Source organism: Rhipicephalus microplus, chromosome X (genome assembly GCF_043290135.1).
Source record: "Rhipicephalus microplus isolate Deutch F79 chromosome X, USDA_Rmic, whole genome shotgun sequence".
Lineage (NCBI taxonomy): Eukaryota > Metazoa > Arthropoda > Arachnida > Ixodida > Ixodidae > Rhipicephalus > Rhipicephalus microplus.
In genome coordinates, this window is record NC_134710.1 from 228,937,246 (window position 1) to 228,955,937 (window position 18,692).

The 18,692-nt window shown below is 42.8% G+C and overlaps 1 protein-coding gene across 4 annotated transcripts in view; it reads left to right on the forward strand.

Moving 5' to 3' along the window:
• The window catches only part of garz (Sec7 domain-containing protein garz), a 106,559-nt gene that overhangs the window by 18,086 nt on the left and 69,781 nt on the right, over positions 1-18,692 (forward strand). For all 4 annotated transcript variants that reach the window (XM_037435934.1, XM_037435936.1, XM_075878744.1 and 1 more), the window contains exons 9-13: positions 1,759-1,857; positions 11,900-12,094; positions 12,199-12,340; positions 12,546-12,799; positions 18,379-18,581. In XM_037435934.1, the coding sequence (XP_037291831.1) occupies positions 1,759-1,857; positions 11,900-12,094; positions 12,199-12,340; positions 12,546-12,799; positions 18,379-18,581 (893 nt within the window). The remainder of the gene's footprint in view (positions 1-1,758; positions 1,858-11,899; positions 12,095-12,198; positions 12,341-12,545; positions 12,800-18,378; positions 18,582-18,692) is intronic.

Below are 18,692 nucleotides of genomic sequence, written 5' to 3' on the forward strand. Positions count from 1 at the left end.
ATGCCTAAATATTCTTAACATTCTAGTTGTGCTTTAGAAGCGACTTTAATATTTTGTTTCCGGGAAGACTAGGGCTAGTAATTTGTAACTACTGTATGTACTCTCATAATTTGAGCACTTTTTTGGCGATTTAGGGGCCGCAAGAAGGGGGTGCACGAATCACACGGGGATTTCGCCAGTGCGTATACAAAATATTGTGTCACAGTCTTAACACGCACAGCATATATATTAAAAAAAGAAAGTAAATTGGAGCACAAACAAAGCGTACTCGAAAGAATTAGCACATACTTTAACCAATTGGATCTGGTCACACTCGGTCTAGTAGTAATCACTGCAAAGTCCGATTGAGGATCATCGTCACGGTCACTCTCACTGCCTTCCCAAAGCCTATCGTCCTCTGTTCCGTCGAGCGCGTTCGAATGCTCCTTTTTCTTAAAGCTTTTTTTGACGATGCTGGGAAAAACTAGGTCCCACGACACGGCGAACCGAAAGACCTAAGCATCCACACATGATTGAAAAAGGCCTTCTTTAATGGCAGGAAACTTGCATTAGCAAGCGCGCACATCTGCTTTCTCGCGTCCCGTTCGCGCCAACTGTCTCTTGTTGAAGTACTTCACCTTCAAGTGCTTGGCGGCTGCACGGTTCCCGGTGCCTTCTACATCACAAGGGAACCGTAAAAATGCGTTGGCAGTAGTATGGCGAAACCTAAACTTCTGGGATCGACCAAGTGTGCGTTGCAGTGTGGACGCAGAAAACAAGGGTAACAGTTCGCACGACTGGCCCTCACACAGTTCCGATGCCGAAAGTTGTATGTGCCGTGACACGAGCGTACATTCTAAGGTGGTAGAGATAAGGAGAGGCAAACGCTTGAGCAGTTCGGGCATCCCGTTCAGGTACAGTATTCTAGGTTCGGGGGAAGTCCTCGTAAGAAGGGACTTTGCACGCGCAGCCTGTTTGACTGCACTTGTCTTCTCGGCGAGACGCACACCCGTTTGAAGCATCAAAAGGTCCAAAGTCACTTTGCGCGCGCGGCGGTAAGCTGGCTTGGGGAGGGCAAAATATAAGGGTAAATATTTATTTTTAGCAAAGCTGGCAAAATATTAGGGGTGTGCAAATTATGCAAAGGCGCAAATGTGAGTAAGTATGGTACGTGTTTTCATGCTTTTTATGCTTGACCAGCGGTTAGAGCAACATTCTGTCCACATTATCGTCAGGATCAGCTGGCTGTGATTGGTGGACAAGACTAGTATAGGATAAGGCACAACGCATTGCCACAAAATACAGGTCTAAGTGTGACTTTTTGGTCAAGGCATTTTTAAACACTTGAAGTTGGTTTTCTTATTCATTTAAAGTCACTCTTGCTGTGATCAAGTTGTGGTCTAAACAGGAAAATGCCTTTACTACATGTAAACTTTTTTATAATGAAACATTCACTATGTGCTGACATTGGCCAGGTATATTTTGGTGTGTCTGATAATTTATTATAATTTTGTTCACTATTTGACCTATGTTCGACTATGTGTATTGCGGTTTTTTTGTATATTAGCATTAAAACTTACATTTACAATTTACAACAACGGTATCCTAGGACCTGTAAGTTTGATTAATACAATTTTTTTTCTTACGTAAGGTAGACATTTATTGTAGGCTGTATGCAACATGGGGGATTAATATATGCTAAGCTATTCTTAGGCATACTACTGAAAAAAAAAAAGACTGTAATGAAATCATAAAATTTTGTCTTTTTTTCCGTTGCAGCTCTTGAATTCATCACGTCTCTCCATTTTTGTATCATCTTTACGTGTGAGCTTCTTGCTTTTTGAGGCACTTCGAACTCACCTGAAATTCCAACTAGAAGTAAGTGATCATGTGCATTTTGTTTGACTCAGTTACTCATAAGGAGCTTTTTTTGTCAATGCTAAACTTTGATGTGAAATAGGTGTTGCATGCTCTGATGAAATCTGATGAAGAATTTGTTGCAAAGTGCCAAGTATGAGTATGGTACTTTTTTTTTTTCTGACATAATACATGCCGTTAGTAGAATGTGAACAAGTAGCTAACCTATTAAAAATCTCGTATCCTATTACAGCAACACCTTGTGCAGCCATAACATGCAGGTGTATTTGCTGTATCTTAAGACACTTATTGTAGCCCCATATGTTGGCCCTCCTCCCTCCCCTTTCAGAGTGCACAGTCCATTTATGGAGAACGCTTCTGTGGCCTCTTTTGCCACTGGTTACAGACCTTTGCTGTGCATCAAATATACTTTGCCGTTTATTTGACGTACAGTTTGTCCAGTGTGTGATAACCTTTCTTTCATCAGAAGCTTTGTGTAAATTGTCAAAATGGTTGATTGGGCGAGTTGGTGATACATGACTAATTATGAAATGGAAGCGCACAACGTAGAAGCAGACGGAAAGACAGGGACAAGCGCTAACTACCAACTGAAAGTTTATTCGGAAAAAATATGAAATATATACTAAAAGATGATACAGTGTCAAGGCACATACGATAACACCAAAGCATAGACCAAAAATGGCAACACCGATAGAATATCTTAGTGCGTCAGCCCTACCTTACCATCGCTTACTGTGCTTTACATTGATTAGTTAACTTCTACGGCATCTGCTAATGTTTAAAAACGCTAGCTCCTTATCGGACAAAGCGATTGATGGTTTGCTGACGCAAGCCCCGTGTTCCGCTATGTGTGCTGCTTCAATTATAAGCCTTGTGCGCTCATCTTTGTGCTTTTGGAGAACTACTGTCTTATCAAATTGTACTTCACAGCCACATCTAGTGACATGCTGGGCAAGATAACCATCATTGCCGCTACGAACATTGCACGCATGCTCACGCAACCTGTCGTTGAGGCATCTTCCAGTTTGCCCAATATAACAGGCACCGCACGAAAGTATGATCATGTAAACTACGTCACTAATGCAGTTGACAAAACGGTTCCTGTGCTTTGTTTTACACCGCTGTTCCCTGTGTCTAGCGCCACATGTCAGTCTAGCCAGCTGAGAAAGCTTGTGTGGTGCAGAGGAAACTACACGCACTCCCATGCGCTGCCCCACCTTTTTCAGGCGGTGGGTAACCTGATGCATGTAAGGGACAACAGCTACTCTTTCTCTTTCTTTTTCGTGGGTCCTGTTGTCACGTCCTACTGCACCATGTCCCTGGCCATCTTTAGCTCTCCGTTTTCTACGGATACTTTCGGCCACGGACACCAAGACCGCCTCAGGATACCCTGCTGACTTAAGCCTAGCCACCTGATTGTGGAAGCTGGCCTCCATTGAATGCATACAGGACCGGTCAAGTGCATTAGTGAAACACGTACTCACTATGCCTCTTTTTACAAGTTTGCTATGAGCCGACGTGTACGGCAGAAGCGGTTTCCCCGCGCGTGGCTGGAATTCCCAGCAGGTATGTTCAGCCCTAAACGTAAGCCTGAGATCCAAAAACCTGATTGACGAGTTTTCCGGCATTTCATGGGTCAATACAAGTGGACCAAGGTATTTCTTAAAGAGAGACAACACATTATTGGCATGAGACACAAAACCTCGAGGATCACACTTCATTATGACTAAAAAATCATCAACAAATCGAAACACTTTCTTCGCTGCAGTGCTCACTAATTCTTGATTAACGGCCCTGTCCATTTTCGCCAACAACAAATCACTCAAAATTGGGGCCAGACACGACCCAATCGACACGCCCTGTTTCTGAAGATACACGTTGTCATTCCACTCTACATATGTGGAGTTGAGATACATGCCCAATAAGTCTAAAAAACCACGCGCACTCATTCCTGTGCTGTTCTGAAATGACACTCCACCGAATTGGTCAATGCATTCTTCAATACAAGTGAGCAACGCATCATGAGGTAAAGAATAGTAAAGATCTTTAACATCTATTGAGAATGCCATGAGACCTGTGTTAAACTCTTGTCGGAAAAATTCGATAACTTCATCCGACTTCTTAATTAAAAATGGGTCATTAATGGTGAAAAGCTTCATCTTATCTTGCAAAAACACGCCTACATTCTTTTGCCAGGAACCACACTCAGATACTATAACTCTAAAAGGTACATCAGGCTTATGTGTCTTAGCTGAAAAGAATAAGTTCAACGAAAGTTTATCGCACCTATCGAACTTTTTCACTAAGCCTTCTAAATTGAGTTCTCGGCACAGGTCCTTTGCTCTTGCCTTCACTTTTCGCAAATCGATGCCGGTGAACGTATCGAACACGGTACTAATGGCGGACTGCGCTTTTTCAAAATACTGCCTTTTTGTAAGCACTGCGAAACCTCCCTCCTTGTCTGAAGGCACCGCACAAAGATCATTGTCAATTAGAAAGTTGATTGTCCGGCTTAAAGGCAGGTGACTGCTGACGGGCTTACCGCGTTGAAGTATGTCCAGTCCTTCCGAGATGCACCGGCCAGAGTCTTCTTGAGGAACCTGACTAGATACACTTCTAACAATGGCTAACAGGTCCGGGGGGTCTCGCTTCTTCACAAAGGCGAATTTTGGGCCTAGGCCTAACGTCCTCTGCACAAAGTCGGGAAGCACCACTTTACCAACCAAATGCACTGTTCTTTCACTCTGTTGTTTTCTTCTGACTTCAGAACGCAGCTTCCGAAGCTCTTGAACCCATAAGGAAGCAGAGCTGTCTTCAATCCTTGCTGCGAATTCTTCAAGCCTTCTTTTCCTCTTGTGCGAACGATGTTCTTGAAGAACTTGTAGCTTGAGCGACTCCCGGTATAGTCGAGCCTGCCGATTCCACTCAGAACGCAGGATTTTGCAAACCCTGATTCCGTGACCGGTCGAAGGGCTGAACCCACCAAATAGTGCTTTCACATCTTGTGGTATGTGCCTCTTACGAATGCAGAACGCTAAAGCTCTGGCTCGGCAGGTAGCTAAAGCGATGAGAGTGATTAAAATAGTGGGATGAAGGAACACAGACGAAGGAATGCCCGAAGAACTAGAAACGTAATTTGTCAAAATGGTTGATTGGGCGAGTTGGTGATACATGACTAATTATGAAATGGAAGCGCACAACGTAGAAGCAGACGGAAAGACAGGGACAAGCGCTAACTACCAACTGAAAGTTTATTCGGAAAAAATATGAAATATATACTAAAAGATGATACAGTGTCAAGGCACATACGATAACACCAAAGCATAGACCAAAAATGGCAACACCGATAGAATATCTTAGTGCGTCAGCCCTACCTTACCATCGCTTACTGTGCTTTACATTGATTAGTTAACATCTACGGCATCTGCTAATGTTTAAAAACGCTAGCTCCTTATCGGACAAAGCGATTGATGGTTTGCTGACGCAAGCCCCGTGTTCCGCTATGTGTGCTGCTTCAATTATAAGCCTTGTGCGCTCATCTTTGTGCTTTTGGAGAACTACTGTCTTATCAAATTGTACTTCACAGCCACATCTAGTGACATGCTGGGCAAGATAACCATCATTGCCGCTACGAACATTGCACGCATGCTCACGCAACCTGTCGTTGAGGCATCTTCCAGTTTGCCCAATATAACAGGCACCGCACGAAAGTATGATCATGTAAACTACGTCACTAATGCAGTTGACAAAACGGTTCCTGTGCTTTGTTTTACACCGCTGTTCCCTGTGTCTAGCGCCACATGTCAGTCTAGCCAGCTGAGAAAGCTTGTGTGGTGCAGAGGAAACTACACGCACTCCCATGCGCTGCCCCACCTTTTTCAGGCGGTGGGTAACCTGATGCATGTAAGGGACAACAGCTACTCTTTCTCTTTCTTTTTCGTGGGTCCTGTTGTCACGTCCTACTGCACCATGTCCCTGGCCATCTTTAGCTCTCCGTTTTCTACGGATACTTTCGGCCACGGACACCAAGACCGCCTCAGGATACCCTGCTGACTTAAGCCTAGCCACCTGATTGTGGAAGCTGGCCTCCATTGAATGCATACAGGACCGGTCAAGTGCATTAGTGAAACACGTACTCACTATGCCTCTTTTTACAAGTTTGCTATGAGCCGACGTGTACGGCAGAAGCGGTTTCCCCGCGCGTGGCTGGAATTCCCAGCAGGTATGTTCAGCCCTAAACGTAAGCCTGAGATCCAAAAACCTGATTGACGAGTTTTCCGGCATTTCATGGGTCAATACAAGTGGACCAAGGTATTTCTTAAAGAGAGACAACACATTATTGGCATGAGACACAAAACCTCGAGGATCACACTTCATTATGACTAAAAAATCATCAACAAATCGAAACACTTTCTTCGCTGCAGTGCTCACTAATTCTTGATTAACGGCCCTGTCCATTTTCGCCAACAACAAATCACTCAAAATTGGGGCCAGACACGACCCAATCGACACGCCCTGTTTCTGAAGATACACGTTGTCATTCCACTCTACATATGTGGAGTTGAGATACATGCCCAATAAGTCTAAAAAACCACGCGCACTCATTCCTGTGCTGTTCTGAAATGACACTCCACCGAATTGGTCAATGCATTCTTCAATACAAGTGAGCAACGCATCATGAGGTAAAGAATAGTAAAGATCTTTAACATCTATTGAGAATGCCATGAGACCTGTGTTAAACTCTTGTCGGAAAAATTCGATAACTTCATCCGACTTCTTAATTAAAAATGGGTCATTAATGGTGAAAAGCTTCATCTTATCTTGCAAAAACACGCCTACATTCTTTTGCCAGGAACCACACTCAGATACTATAACTCTAAAAGGTACATCAGGCTTATGTGTCTTAGCTGAAAAGAATAAGTTCAACGAAAGTTTATCGCACCTATCGAACTTTTTCACTAAGCCTTCTAAATTGAGTTCTCGGCACAGGTCCTTTGCTCTTGCCTTCACTTTTCGCAAATCGATGCCGGTGAACGTATCGAACACGGTACTAATGGCGGACTGCGCTTTTTCAAAATACTGCCTTTTTGTAAGCACTGCGAAACCTCCCTCCTTGTCTGAAGGCACCGCACAAAGATCATTGTCAATTAGAAAGTTGATTGTCCGGCTTAAAGGCAGGTGACTGCTGACGGGCTTACCGCGTTGAAGTATGTCCAGTCCTTCCGAGATGCACCGGCCAGAGTCTTCTTGAGGAACCTGACTAGATACACTTCTAACAATGGCTAACAGGTCCGGGGGGTCTCGCTTCTTCACAAAGGCGAATTTTGGGCCTAGGCCTAACGTCCTCTGCACAAAGTCGGGAAGCACCACTTTACCAACCAAATGCACTGTTCTTTCACTCTGTTGTTTTCTTCTGACTTCAGAACGCAGCTTCCGAAGCTCTTGAACCCATAAGGAAGCAGAGCTGTCTTCAATCCTTGCTGCGAATTCTTCAAGCCTTCTTTTCCTCTTGTGCGAACGATGTTCTTGAAGAACTTGTAGCTTGAGCGACTCCCGGTATAGTCGAGCCTGCCGATTCCACTCAGAACGCAGGATTTTGCAAACCCTGATTCCGTGACCGGTCGAAGGGCTGAACCCACCAAATAGTGCTTTCACATCTTGTGGTATGTGCCTCTTACGAATGCAGAACGCTAAAGCTCTGGCTCGGCAGGTAGCTAAAGCGATGAGAGTGATTAAAATAGTGGGATGAAGGAACACAGACGAAGGAATGCCCGAAGAACTAGAAACGTAATTTGTCAAAATGGTTGATTGGGCGAGTTGGTGATACATGACTAATTATGAAATGGAAGCGCACAACGTAGAAGCAGACGGAAAGACAGGGACAAGCGCTAACTACCAACTGAAAGTTTATTCGGAAAAAATATGAAATATATACTAAAAGATGATACAGTGTCAAGGCACATACGATAACACCAAAGCATAGACCAAAAATGGCAACACCGATAGAATATCTTAGTGCGTCAGCCCTACCTTACCATCGCTTACTGTGCTTTACATTGATTAGTTAACTTCTACGGCATCTGCTAATGTTTAAAAACGCTAGCTCCTTATCGGACAAAGCGATTGATGGTTTGCTGACGCAAGCCCCGTGTTCCGCTATGTGTGCTGCTTCAATTATAAGCCTTGTGCGCTCATCTTTGTGCTTTTGGAGAACTACTGTCTTATCAAATTGTACTTCACAGCCACATCTAGTGACATGCTGGGCAAGATAACCATCATTGCCGCTACGAACATTGCACGCATGCTCACGCAACCTGTCGTTGAGGCATCTTCCAGTTTGCCCAATATAACAGGCACCGCACGAAAGTATGATCATGTAAACTACGTCACTAATGCAGTTGACAAAACGGTTCCTGTGCTTTGTTTTACACCGCTGTTCCCTGTGTCTAGCGCCACATGTCAGTCTAGCCAGCTGAGAAAGCTTGTGTGGTGCAGAGGAAACTACACGCACTCCCATGCGCTGCCCCACCTTTTTCAGGCGGTGGGTAACCTGATGCATGTAAGGGACAACAGCTACTCTTTCTCTTTCTTTTTCGTGGGTCCTGTTGTCACGTCCTACTGCACCATGTCCCTGGCCATCTTTAGCTCTCCGTTTTCTACGGATACTTTCGGCCACGGACACCAAGACCGCCTCAGGATACCCTGCTGACTTAAGCCTAGCCACCTGATTGTGGAAGCTGGCCTCCATTGAATGCATACAGGACCGGTCAAGTGCATTAGTGAAACACGTACTCACTATGCCTCTTTTTACAAGTTTGCTATGAGCCGACGTGTACGGCAGAAGCGGTTTCCCCGCGCGTGGCTGGAATTCCCAGCAGGTATGTTCAGCCCTAAACGTATGTTCAGCCCTAAACGTTCAGACAAGGAGGGAGGTTTCGCAGTGCTTACAAAAAGGCAGTATTTTGAAAAAGCGCAGTCCGCCATTAGTACCGTGTTCGATACGTTCACCGGCATCGATTTGCGAAAAGTGAAGGCAAGAGCAAAGGACCTGTGCCGAGAACTCAATTTAGAAGGCTTAGTGAAAAAGTTCGATAGGTGCGATAAACTTTCGTTGAACTTATTCTTTTCAGCTAAGACACATAAGCCTGATGTACCTTTTAGAGTTATAGTATCTGAGTGTGGTTCCTGGCAAAAGAATGTAGGCGTGTTTTTGCAAGATAAGATGAAGCTTTTCACCATTAATGACCCATTTTTAATTAAGAAGTCGGATGAAGTTATCGAATTTTTCCGACAAGAGTTTAACACAGGTCTCATGGCATTCTCAATAGATGTTAAAGATCTTTACTATTCTTTACCTCATGATGCGTTGCTCACTTGTATTGAAGAATGCATTGACCAATTCGGTGGAGTGTCATTTCAGAACAGCACAGGAATGAGTGCGCGTGGTTTTTTAGACTTATTGGGCATGTATCTCAACTCCACATATGTAGAGTGGAATGACAACGTGTATCTTCAGAAACAGGGCGTGTCGATTGGGTCGTGTCTGGCCCCAATTTTGAGTGATTTGTTGTTGGCGAAAATGGACAGGGCCGTTAATCAAGAATTAGTGAGCACTGCAGCGAAGAAAGTGTTTCGATTTGTTGATGATTTTTTAGTCATAATGAAGTGTGATCCTCGAGGTTTTGTGTCTCATGCCAATAATGTGTTGTCTCTCTTTAAGAAATACCTTGGTCCACTTGTATTGACCCATGAAATGCCGGAAAACTCGTCAATCAGGTTTTTGGATCTCAGGCTTACGTTTAGGGCTGAACATACCTGCTGGGAATTCCAGCCACGCGCGGGGAAACCGCTTCTGCCGTACACGTCGGCTCATAGCAAACTTGTAAAAAGAGGCATAGTGAGTACGTGTTTCACTAATGCACTTGACCGGTCCTGTATGCATTCAATGGAGGCCAGCTTCCACAATCAGGTGGCTAGGCTTAAGTCAGCAGGGTATCCTGAGGCGGTCTTGGTGTCCGTGGCCGAAAGTATCCGTAGAAAACGGAGAGCTAAAGATGGCCAGGGACATGGTGCAGTAGGACGTGACAACAGGACCCACGAAAAAGAAAGAGAAAGAGTAGCTGTTGTCCCTTACATGCATCAGGTTACCCACCGCCTGAAAAAGGTGGGGCAGCGCATGGGAGTGCGTGTAGTTTCCTCTGCACCACACAAGCTTTCTCAGCTGGCTAGACTGACATGTGGCGCTAGACACAGGGAACAGCGGTGTAAAACAAAGCACAGGAACCGTTTTGTCAACTGCATTAGTGACGTAGTTTACATGATCATACTTTCGTGCGGTGCCTGTTATATTGGGCAAACTGGAAGATGCCTCAACGACAGGTTGCGTGAGCATGCGTGCAATGTTCGTAGCGGCAATGATGGTTATCTTGCCCAGCATGTCACTAGATGTGGCTGTGAAGTACAATTTGATAAGACAGTAGTTCTCCAAAAGCACAAAGATGAGCGCACAAGGCTTATAATTGAAGCAGCACACATAGCGGAACACGGGGCTTGCGTCAGCAAACCATCAATCGCTTTGTCCGATAAGGAGCTAGCGTTTTTAAACATTAGCAGATGCCGTAGAAGTTAACTAATCAATGTAAAGCACAGTAAGCGATGGTAAGGTAGGGCTGACGCACTAAGATATTCTATCGGTGTTGCCATTTTTGGTCTATGCTTTGGTGTTATCGTATGTGCCTTGACACTGTATCATCTTTTAGTATATATTTCATATTTTTTCCGAATAAACTTTCAGTTGGTAGTTAGCGCTTGTCCCTGTCTTTCCGTCTGCTTCTACGTTGTGCGCTTCCATTTCATAATTAGTTTTGTGTAAATGGCTAGTTGCCTGCAAGATGTTGCCAGCTAGCACAGGCTGTCATCTGTTTGTTTGTGAAGTTTTTGGTAGCTGGGCTTAGCAGAAATGAGTAATATGCATCTTGGATATCTTGGAGACAGATAGCAGATCAATGTTTAGCAGATAGAAGATTGGCGCTGCATTTTTGGTGGTGACGAAAATAGTCGAGGCTTGTGTACCGAGATTCAGGTGCACGTTAAAGAACCCCAAGTGATCGAAATTTCCGGAGCCCTCCACTACGGTGCCTCTCATAATCAAATTGTGGTTTTGAGATGTTAAAAATAATAATAATAATAATAATAATAATAATAATAATAATAATAATAATAATAATAATAATAATAATAATAATAATAATAGTATTAAGTCTGGTCTGCCAAGTGTTAATGAGGACGTAGAGTGAAGTGATGGTAAACAATCAATATGTGGGGAGTGTGGCTTACGGAATGCAGGTTCGCTGTGGTGAAAGAGAAAGGCACTTGACTCATAGGCATGGGAGAGAGAGAAAGAAACAACAGATGGCCTCTGTATAAAATAAGGGCTTTATTAGAACTCACTGTTGGGCTAGTTGGTGCATGTCTTGATTAAATAGTAAACTTTGCGTCGAATTCACAACCACACAGAGAAGGAAACACACATAGACACTGTGCTCATCTTCAGAGCGGGAGCCTCCTTTGGGTACCAACTTATTTTCGGGTAGCAAACCTATTTTCGTGAGGTGCGCGCCTGTGGTGTCTATGTGTGTTTCTTTCTCTGTGTGGTTGTGAATTCAGCACGAAGTTGACTATTTAATCAAACAAGGGCTTATTTGGGGCACCTTTGTGCCACAAAACAATAATCACTATCCATCTGACATACTTTCCTTGCACTTACACTGCACACCCGGTACTTTTCAATCACGAATAGTGTGTGCACGCTATGTGCATTACAGCATTCTTAATAGGAAAATATTGACCACACAGTTTTCAAGAAAGGAAATGCGAGCAAGCCAGATTATAGTTATATTTGCATGGTACAAGGATGCGCCAAGTAGAGCTTTTTTTCTAAGTCTAGAGAGGGCTGTCTATGCAGCCCTAGGTTGTCCTAACTAACGCATGTGGTATGGTGATTGTAATACCCCTCTTCTTAAGAATGTTTTGTTCTTTTCAGATGTATCTCACTAAGCTTATGGATTTGATACTGAGTGAGTCAACCACTGTGACGAGGGATCAGAAGGAGCTGTCTGTGGAAGCTGTGTTGCAATTTTGGAGGATACCAGGCCTCATCACTGAGTTGTACCTCAATTACGACTGTGACCTCTTTTGCTCCAATTTATTTGAAGATCTCACCAAAGTATTGTCAAAGGTCAGTGTATGACTCGATGCATCTATGCGTCTTCTGATCTGTGCTCAGTTTGACATGTGGAGAAAAATGCTTATCTTTCCCATGTACTACTTTTTTTTTGTCAGAATGCTTTTCCTGTGGCAGGCCTGCAGCCTATCCACCTTCTCTCACTGGATGCTTTGCTTGCTGTAATTGACAGCATAGAAACAAGGTGTCATTTTCGCATGTTGAGTGAAAGCCAGGCGGCTCGTGGTGGAACAGCGTCAGGTAAGTGGAGCTGTCATTTATTTTCTGATGTGCATCTTGATTGTGCTACATGCCTACAGTTTTTTTTTTTCAAATTTTTATTTAAGATTTAGAGTACTCTAAAACTTCAATTTTTCTACATTAAAAACTGCTCTAAGAGTCAATAATTCAGTTGAATTATTATTGCTAAGGTAAAAGTGTGTTATGCATTTTGGTTTTTCAACAGGGTCGCTGCTTGATGGTGATGGTGAGGGCTTCCATCCTGAGCAAACTGTGCCATTGGATCATTGTCAAGTGGCCCCCTTTGGGTACCAATTAGGCCAGCAGTTGGTTCACAGCCAGGATGGTATTGCTCAGAGTCCCGCTTCTGGAGTAAAGCTTCACATCAGAAGCTCAGTCTTCATGCGGCCAAATCGCAAGTCTATTTCTGAAAACATCCCCTCCCATGAGGAATTGATGGCCATCAAGCACAAGAAAAAGGTGTGCTTTCTCAACTGGTTTATTGATGTAACCATATATATGCTGGGGTTATATCTGCTAAATGAAAACTAAAAAATTGAAGGGACTTGGAAGAGATGAGGTTTAAAAGGAACTTCAACCTTCTGTAGTGCTTCAGCTTTCTTAGGGAGTTTTCTCATGCTGAAAGTTATGTTGAATGGGCTTCAGTGCTAAGAATAACAATTTGAGGGTGCCTTAAATGTTCATAAACAAGCCAAAGTGTTAAGAAATGTTTACCTTTTGCCTCCCCTGAAATATCATTAAAGAACTTAGAGGAGTGTGCTTATAAAAGTTATATACTGTTGAAATGTCATATACACTGAAACCTTGATATAATGAAACCGAATATAACGAAATATCGGTTAGAACGAAGTAAAAAGAATCTTGCAATATAGTGTTAGGAATAAACTTTTTTTGGATATAACAAACTTATTTTCGTGTGAGCTACAACTTTGTTATAATGAGGTTTGAGTGTAACAAGCTTCAATTTACTGAAGTTTTTGATGTAATGAAGTATTTACAATTTAATAGCTTTCTGTCCATAGAACACCACTTACTTTTATTCCAGTATAACAAATTACGGTTATGCATGACTTCACTCCAATGCAGTTTCACTGATGCTACAAAGAATAATTGAAACAGGAAATAGGAACTTCTGTTCGTGCCTGTGGTCAGATAATTGAGTTAGAAGTGGTTTTTGCAAACAGATTTCTCAAATTGCGCTCCGATTGACAGAGTAGCTGTCTTTGCCAAAAGTATTGGGCGTCAAGGAAAATCCTGAGTGCTCACCTTCTGAGCGGGGGCAGAGCATGCATATCGGTACCGTAGTGCATTGTGTGATGATCTCCATCTCTGTTAAGTTGCTGCCATCAGTCTGGGCATAGTTCATTATTTCAGGCAATCCGTGTCAGGAGTCTGCACATTATTTGTTTTGTAGAAGTAGTTCAGTTAAACAATTAAACATTGTTGTAATGAAGGAGCATCAGTACCTTAACTTACTTTGTTTTATCTGATATTTGTTGTAAGAGTAGAGGTGAATATCAGCTCGTAGAAATCATCACTCTGGCTCATGTAAACAGGCTGTATACAAAAATATTCTAGGCTTCAAAATTGGAACAAACGAGGTAATCTTTACCTGTCTCCTTGTGGCTGTGCTCACCTTTCTGCAGTGCTGGATGCGTGGTGCCGGCCTTTGTTGTCACTTTAAAACTTTTCCTGTTCTGTTGATATGTTGGTGCAGCCAGTGCGTTTAGCACCATCTTACAGATATTTCCACAACTTTTTCAAAAGATGAATGAAAGTGTGGTGTGGAATGGTGCTTAAATATTTGCTTTTATGCTATCTTGTCTGTTTTTAGCCTCGCACAAACTAAATATGTTTTTGTTAAGTTCGGTATCTGGGTGACTTCTCACGTTTGTGGTTTCGTTATAATAAAAAAATATATGGATGTCACTGTAGTGACAAATGAAAGTTCCTATTTGGTTCACTATAGCCAATAATATGCTACGTTAAGTTTAATTATAACGAGGTTCAACTGTTACACTGAATACAATGAGCTCTCACTCATCTCGCAGGTTATCGTGATTGTTAAGGAACTCAACGTTGCCAAAATCTTGTAAGGGATCTTGATTGATGAGCAAAAAGACGTGTCCACTTGTTTAGAGATACCAGTGACTGTGACTGTTTTGTACTCTGAAACAAGAAATGCATACCCAGCAAAAACACTTCGAAAGTGCTTTTGCTGGGAATGCACATGTCTTCGCTGCAAATGAAAGTTCTTTTTGTTAAGTGTACTGCTGCAACAAGTTCTGAGTACGTAGCTGACTGATCCTTTTTAAAGCTGCTCACAGTTTTGTGCCACACCGCTATCACCTTTATAAAATTATTGCCATGTTCTGTGATAAAGCCATCTTACAAGAGTTGTGTTGGCCAAATGCATAACAGTAATCGAAACTCGTGACACTATACCAGGTCTTGCTAAGTTGTTTGAACATATATGTGTACAATGCCTCGGTGCCAATGTGAGCCATGATCTGAGGTGGCATAATTCAGGTTGTAGCCTTGATTTCATGCAATCTAAGGCTGAAGCTCTTTTGTCTTTGTGGCATGCAGTGGTTTTTGATATTATACGTTCATTGGAGTCAATGAAGAGTCATTCTGGTTTGTTGAACGATGTAGCATTGGTATTGCCTCTCTCTGCTTCACTTAACACTTATTACCAAAGTACATAAGACCTGTGCTTGTTTTGGCATTAGGTATGACGTTTGGCTGCTGTGAAGACTTCGCTGGGTTGGAATCAAGTTCTGGTTGCCGGATCTACGGTTCAACAAAATTGATTTTTTAAAGTTATTGAAGTTAGTTTTAACATGAAAGTTTTTCTTGGCTGGGTTGGCGAAAATACATACTCAGCTGGCATTCTCAAAAGCTGTGTCCAAAAAGGATGTGACATCTCCTGCCTAAAGTAACATCAGCGCCAGTCACTGCTGTAGCAGCCATCTGCAACTGTGGCTGAGTTTCTTAGCTAAGTTGGCAAAAGTGTACATCGAGCTGGTGTGACTACAGCAACACTCTGTGTGCTCCACTATGTTGCAGCAACTGCCTGCAGCTGTGGTGTAGGAGGAGGCCATTCCTGCAGCAGGCTTTACAGCACCCATTCATAAAAACAGCTTAGACAAAATAAGTTTTTATTTTATAAGAAAGTACCTGCAGATCCTCTGAAATGTTTTTCTTTTCATAGTGCCCTATTATTATCAAGATATTGCTGTGAAACTTTGCATCTAGAAGATTCCTTCTGTATCTGTACATCACATAAAATGTTGAGCTTTAATTTAATGCAGCTTTTATATAATGAAGTAAGTTGCCAATTTTACTGAGTGTTATATCAAGGTTTAATTGGATCATATGAGTTGCAGATGATGCAGACTTTGTACTGAATTTACAGTTGTGGGAATCCTGCACCAATTGCGCCAACCTGCACCAACTGGAAATCACTGCGCTATGATGCTTCAAAAGCGTCTTTTTTGTGTAATTTGTGCAATTGCTGCGCCACAAGTTGGTTGTGGAATCGAAAGTAATTGTGAGCGAAATTACGAGATGGATGTCATCTTGTACACTTGTGCTGCTGCATTTGTGTATAGTTGCACTGTTGCAACAGCACGGAATCGGCCGATCAATTATTCCGAACTTTGCACGATTGCGGTGTTGCCTTTTCTCATAATCATTGGCAAAGATCGAAGGCGATGTGGCAACCACTGAAAAGCGTGCCAGTATGACATTGCCGATAAAAAACCCAGGTGTGCAGCATAGCGTCGCTCTAAGCCTACTTCACGCTTTTAAAAGCCGGTGACTACCTGAGCGCACAGGGGCACCCATCGCTGGTGCCTGGATTGTTGTATGGGACCGTGTTCAATGTGCACTATATTAGAGAAATGAAAGCAGCTCGCTGTTGCGAAGTGGAGTGTTGTAGATCGTGAGCACCGAAATAGTAAGCATGCTTCACGCTTTCATAAGGTGATAAACCTAACGCGCCTCTGTCCAATGCCAGGACCGCTAGAGCATCAGTTGCAGAAAGCTCACATCATCTCGTTAACGCAGTAGCCTTTTTGCCGCATCTGTGCGTGGTTTGAAGCGGAGTGGGCGCAAGCGGCTGGCAAAGTGTGTAGACCAAGTAGGCGAAGCGCTCCACGCAACTAGCCAGTAGACAATCGACTCCCCTGCACCCGTACCGCGTCTCAAAAAAGCTGTGTATGTTTTTGCTAAGTAGCAGATCGCGGTACACATTTATCGTGGACAGCTGCTTACGCGACGCTGCCTAAATAAACTTTAAAATTTTTTAAAATGGCTTTGGTTGTGTCCGTTTCGTTGCTATGCCAGTCCCTGCGTTGGCTGTGTATCCCGGACTCCGCAGTAGTTTCGAAATGCTCCTTGATGTCACACCACCACGTGCCGTCGGACAGCCGTGTGAGATGAGAGTGCCAATCATTTCTGAAAATTGTCGAAGAGAAAGAAATGGGTTTGTGGTGGGCACTTTAGGCAATATTTGCTGTAGCCCTGTATTTATTCTTTCTTCAGCGGCTATGGTGCACGTAAAGATTGATACTTGGTGATTAATGCATACTACGTTCAGTACGCGGTTAGCTGCATTATCGGTGTATATGTACGCATTAACGAGGTTTTACTGTAACAAGTTTTGAACGCGTGAGTGTGTGTGTGTGTGGGGGGGGGGGGGGGGTGTACATAGGCGTGCGCAAGGTTCTTTTTCGGGGAGGGGTGAAGTTTTGTCGCAGCACCCCCCTCCATACCATGTTAATGTATGGGGCTGGCTTTGCACCCCCCTCTCTGCCACCCATGCGCACGCCTATGTGAGTGCGCGCGCACTGCAAGAACTTCATGCTGCAGCCAGCTAGTTGGTGCAATATGCTTCACAGTTTTATGTCTCTGCTTCTGTATTGGATCTTGCTTTTGTTTCTTTTCTTTAGTGTTTTCTTTGTGGGCTTGCTGCTTCTGTATCATTATGTAAACTGAGAGAACATTTAACTAAATTAAAGCTAAATTTTCTTCCTCTGTGTGTATCATGAAAAAGCCCATGTGTGCTCCAAAGACAGAAGTAGCTGCTCGAAAAGCAGATTTTGTCTGATAGAATGGCTGCTCCAAAATGCTGGAAGGCATTCCCACCACTGAACTTTATATAGAGAGCCAGCTTGTATCACTTTGGAACTTCCAGAAAAAATACTTTTTGTGTTTTGCACAAAGGAGTGCCAGTGACAATACAAGTGATTGTGCTCTCATTAAAGAACTTGATTTCATTTTCTTGCAGTAATGTGCTATGATCAGCTCTTAAGTTTTTCCGACGAGTATCAAAAACTGAAGGGTGTGTATGAATCCACATGAAAACTCTACAAACTTTATGGCTGCATGATTGGTTCATTTTTTTCTCCCAGTTCTCATATGCACGTGTAGTGCAAAGTGTAAGTCCGGGCATTGTGCAGTTGTATGATTTCTATACTGCTACGTTGAAGATAAAGTGAAAAGTAGTGTAATGGGGATTTTCAGTGTGCTGTGGTCTTTTGATGTCTCTGATGTTCCTATTGGAACCAGTAGATTAAAATAAAGATTGTGAGCACATTGCAACCTGAAGTGGATATGGTTTTAAGATGTGAAGCTCTTTCCTTTCTCACTTCATATAGAACTTACCATTGGCCATTACTGATAGTTACTGTGCATAGATTAAAATTAATTTTGTTTATTTTTTGTCATGCACATTTATCATGAATGTTATATGTAATCATAGCAAATAACTTTGTGATATTCAATTTTTCAAGTGTTCACCAGGGGAAATCAATCACATGATTCAAAATACCTCTCCATAAACTGTTTAAGTAAGGTCATGAATTGATTGGTGTGTTTTGCATAATATATGCTGGTTATAACTATGTCCTGTAGTGACAGCATCCTTGGTTCACCTTCTCTCCCCTATACTTTGTTTTTGTGACAAGTAAGCATTTGGTAACATATTTGCAGAGTGTTTATTGTTGTGTTTTTCCTCCACTTCTCTTGAATAGCTTCTTGCATCAGGCACAGAGCACTTCAATAGCCGTCCTAGTAAGGGTATTGAGTTTCTCCAAGAGCATGGATTGCTTAGTGATCCCCTGGACCCCAACGAAGTAGCCTTATTTCTAAGGGACAACTCGCAATTGGATAAGAAGAAAATTGGTGAATACATAGCCAATCGGAAAAACCTCAAGGTGCTTGATGCCTTTGTCAAGTGAGTAAAGAGTGAAATTTTCTTTACAATACGTGCAGAGTTTATTCATGGAAATGATGGCTAATTTTTCTGTCACTACTCTTTGTTAAGGTTTAACAATGCACCCTACGA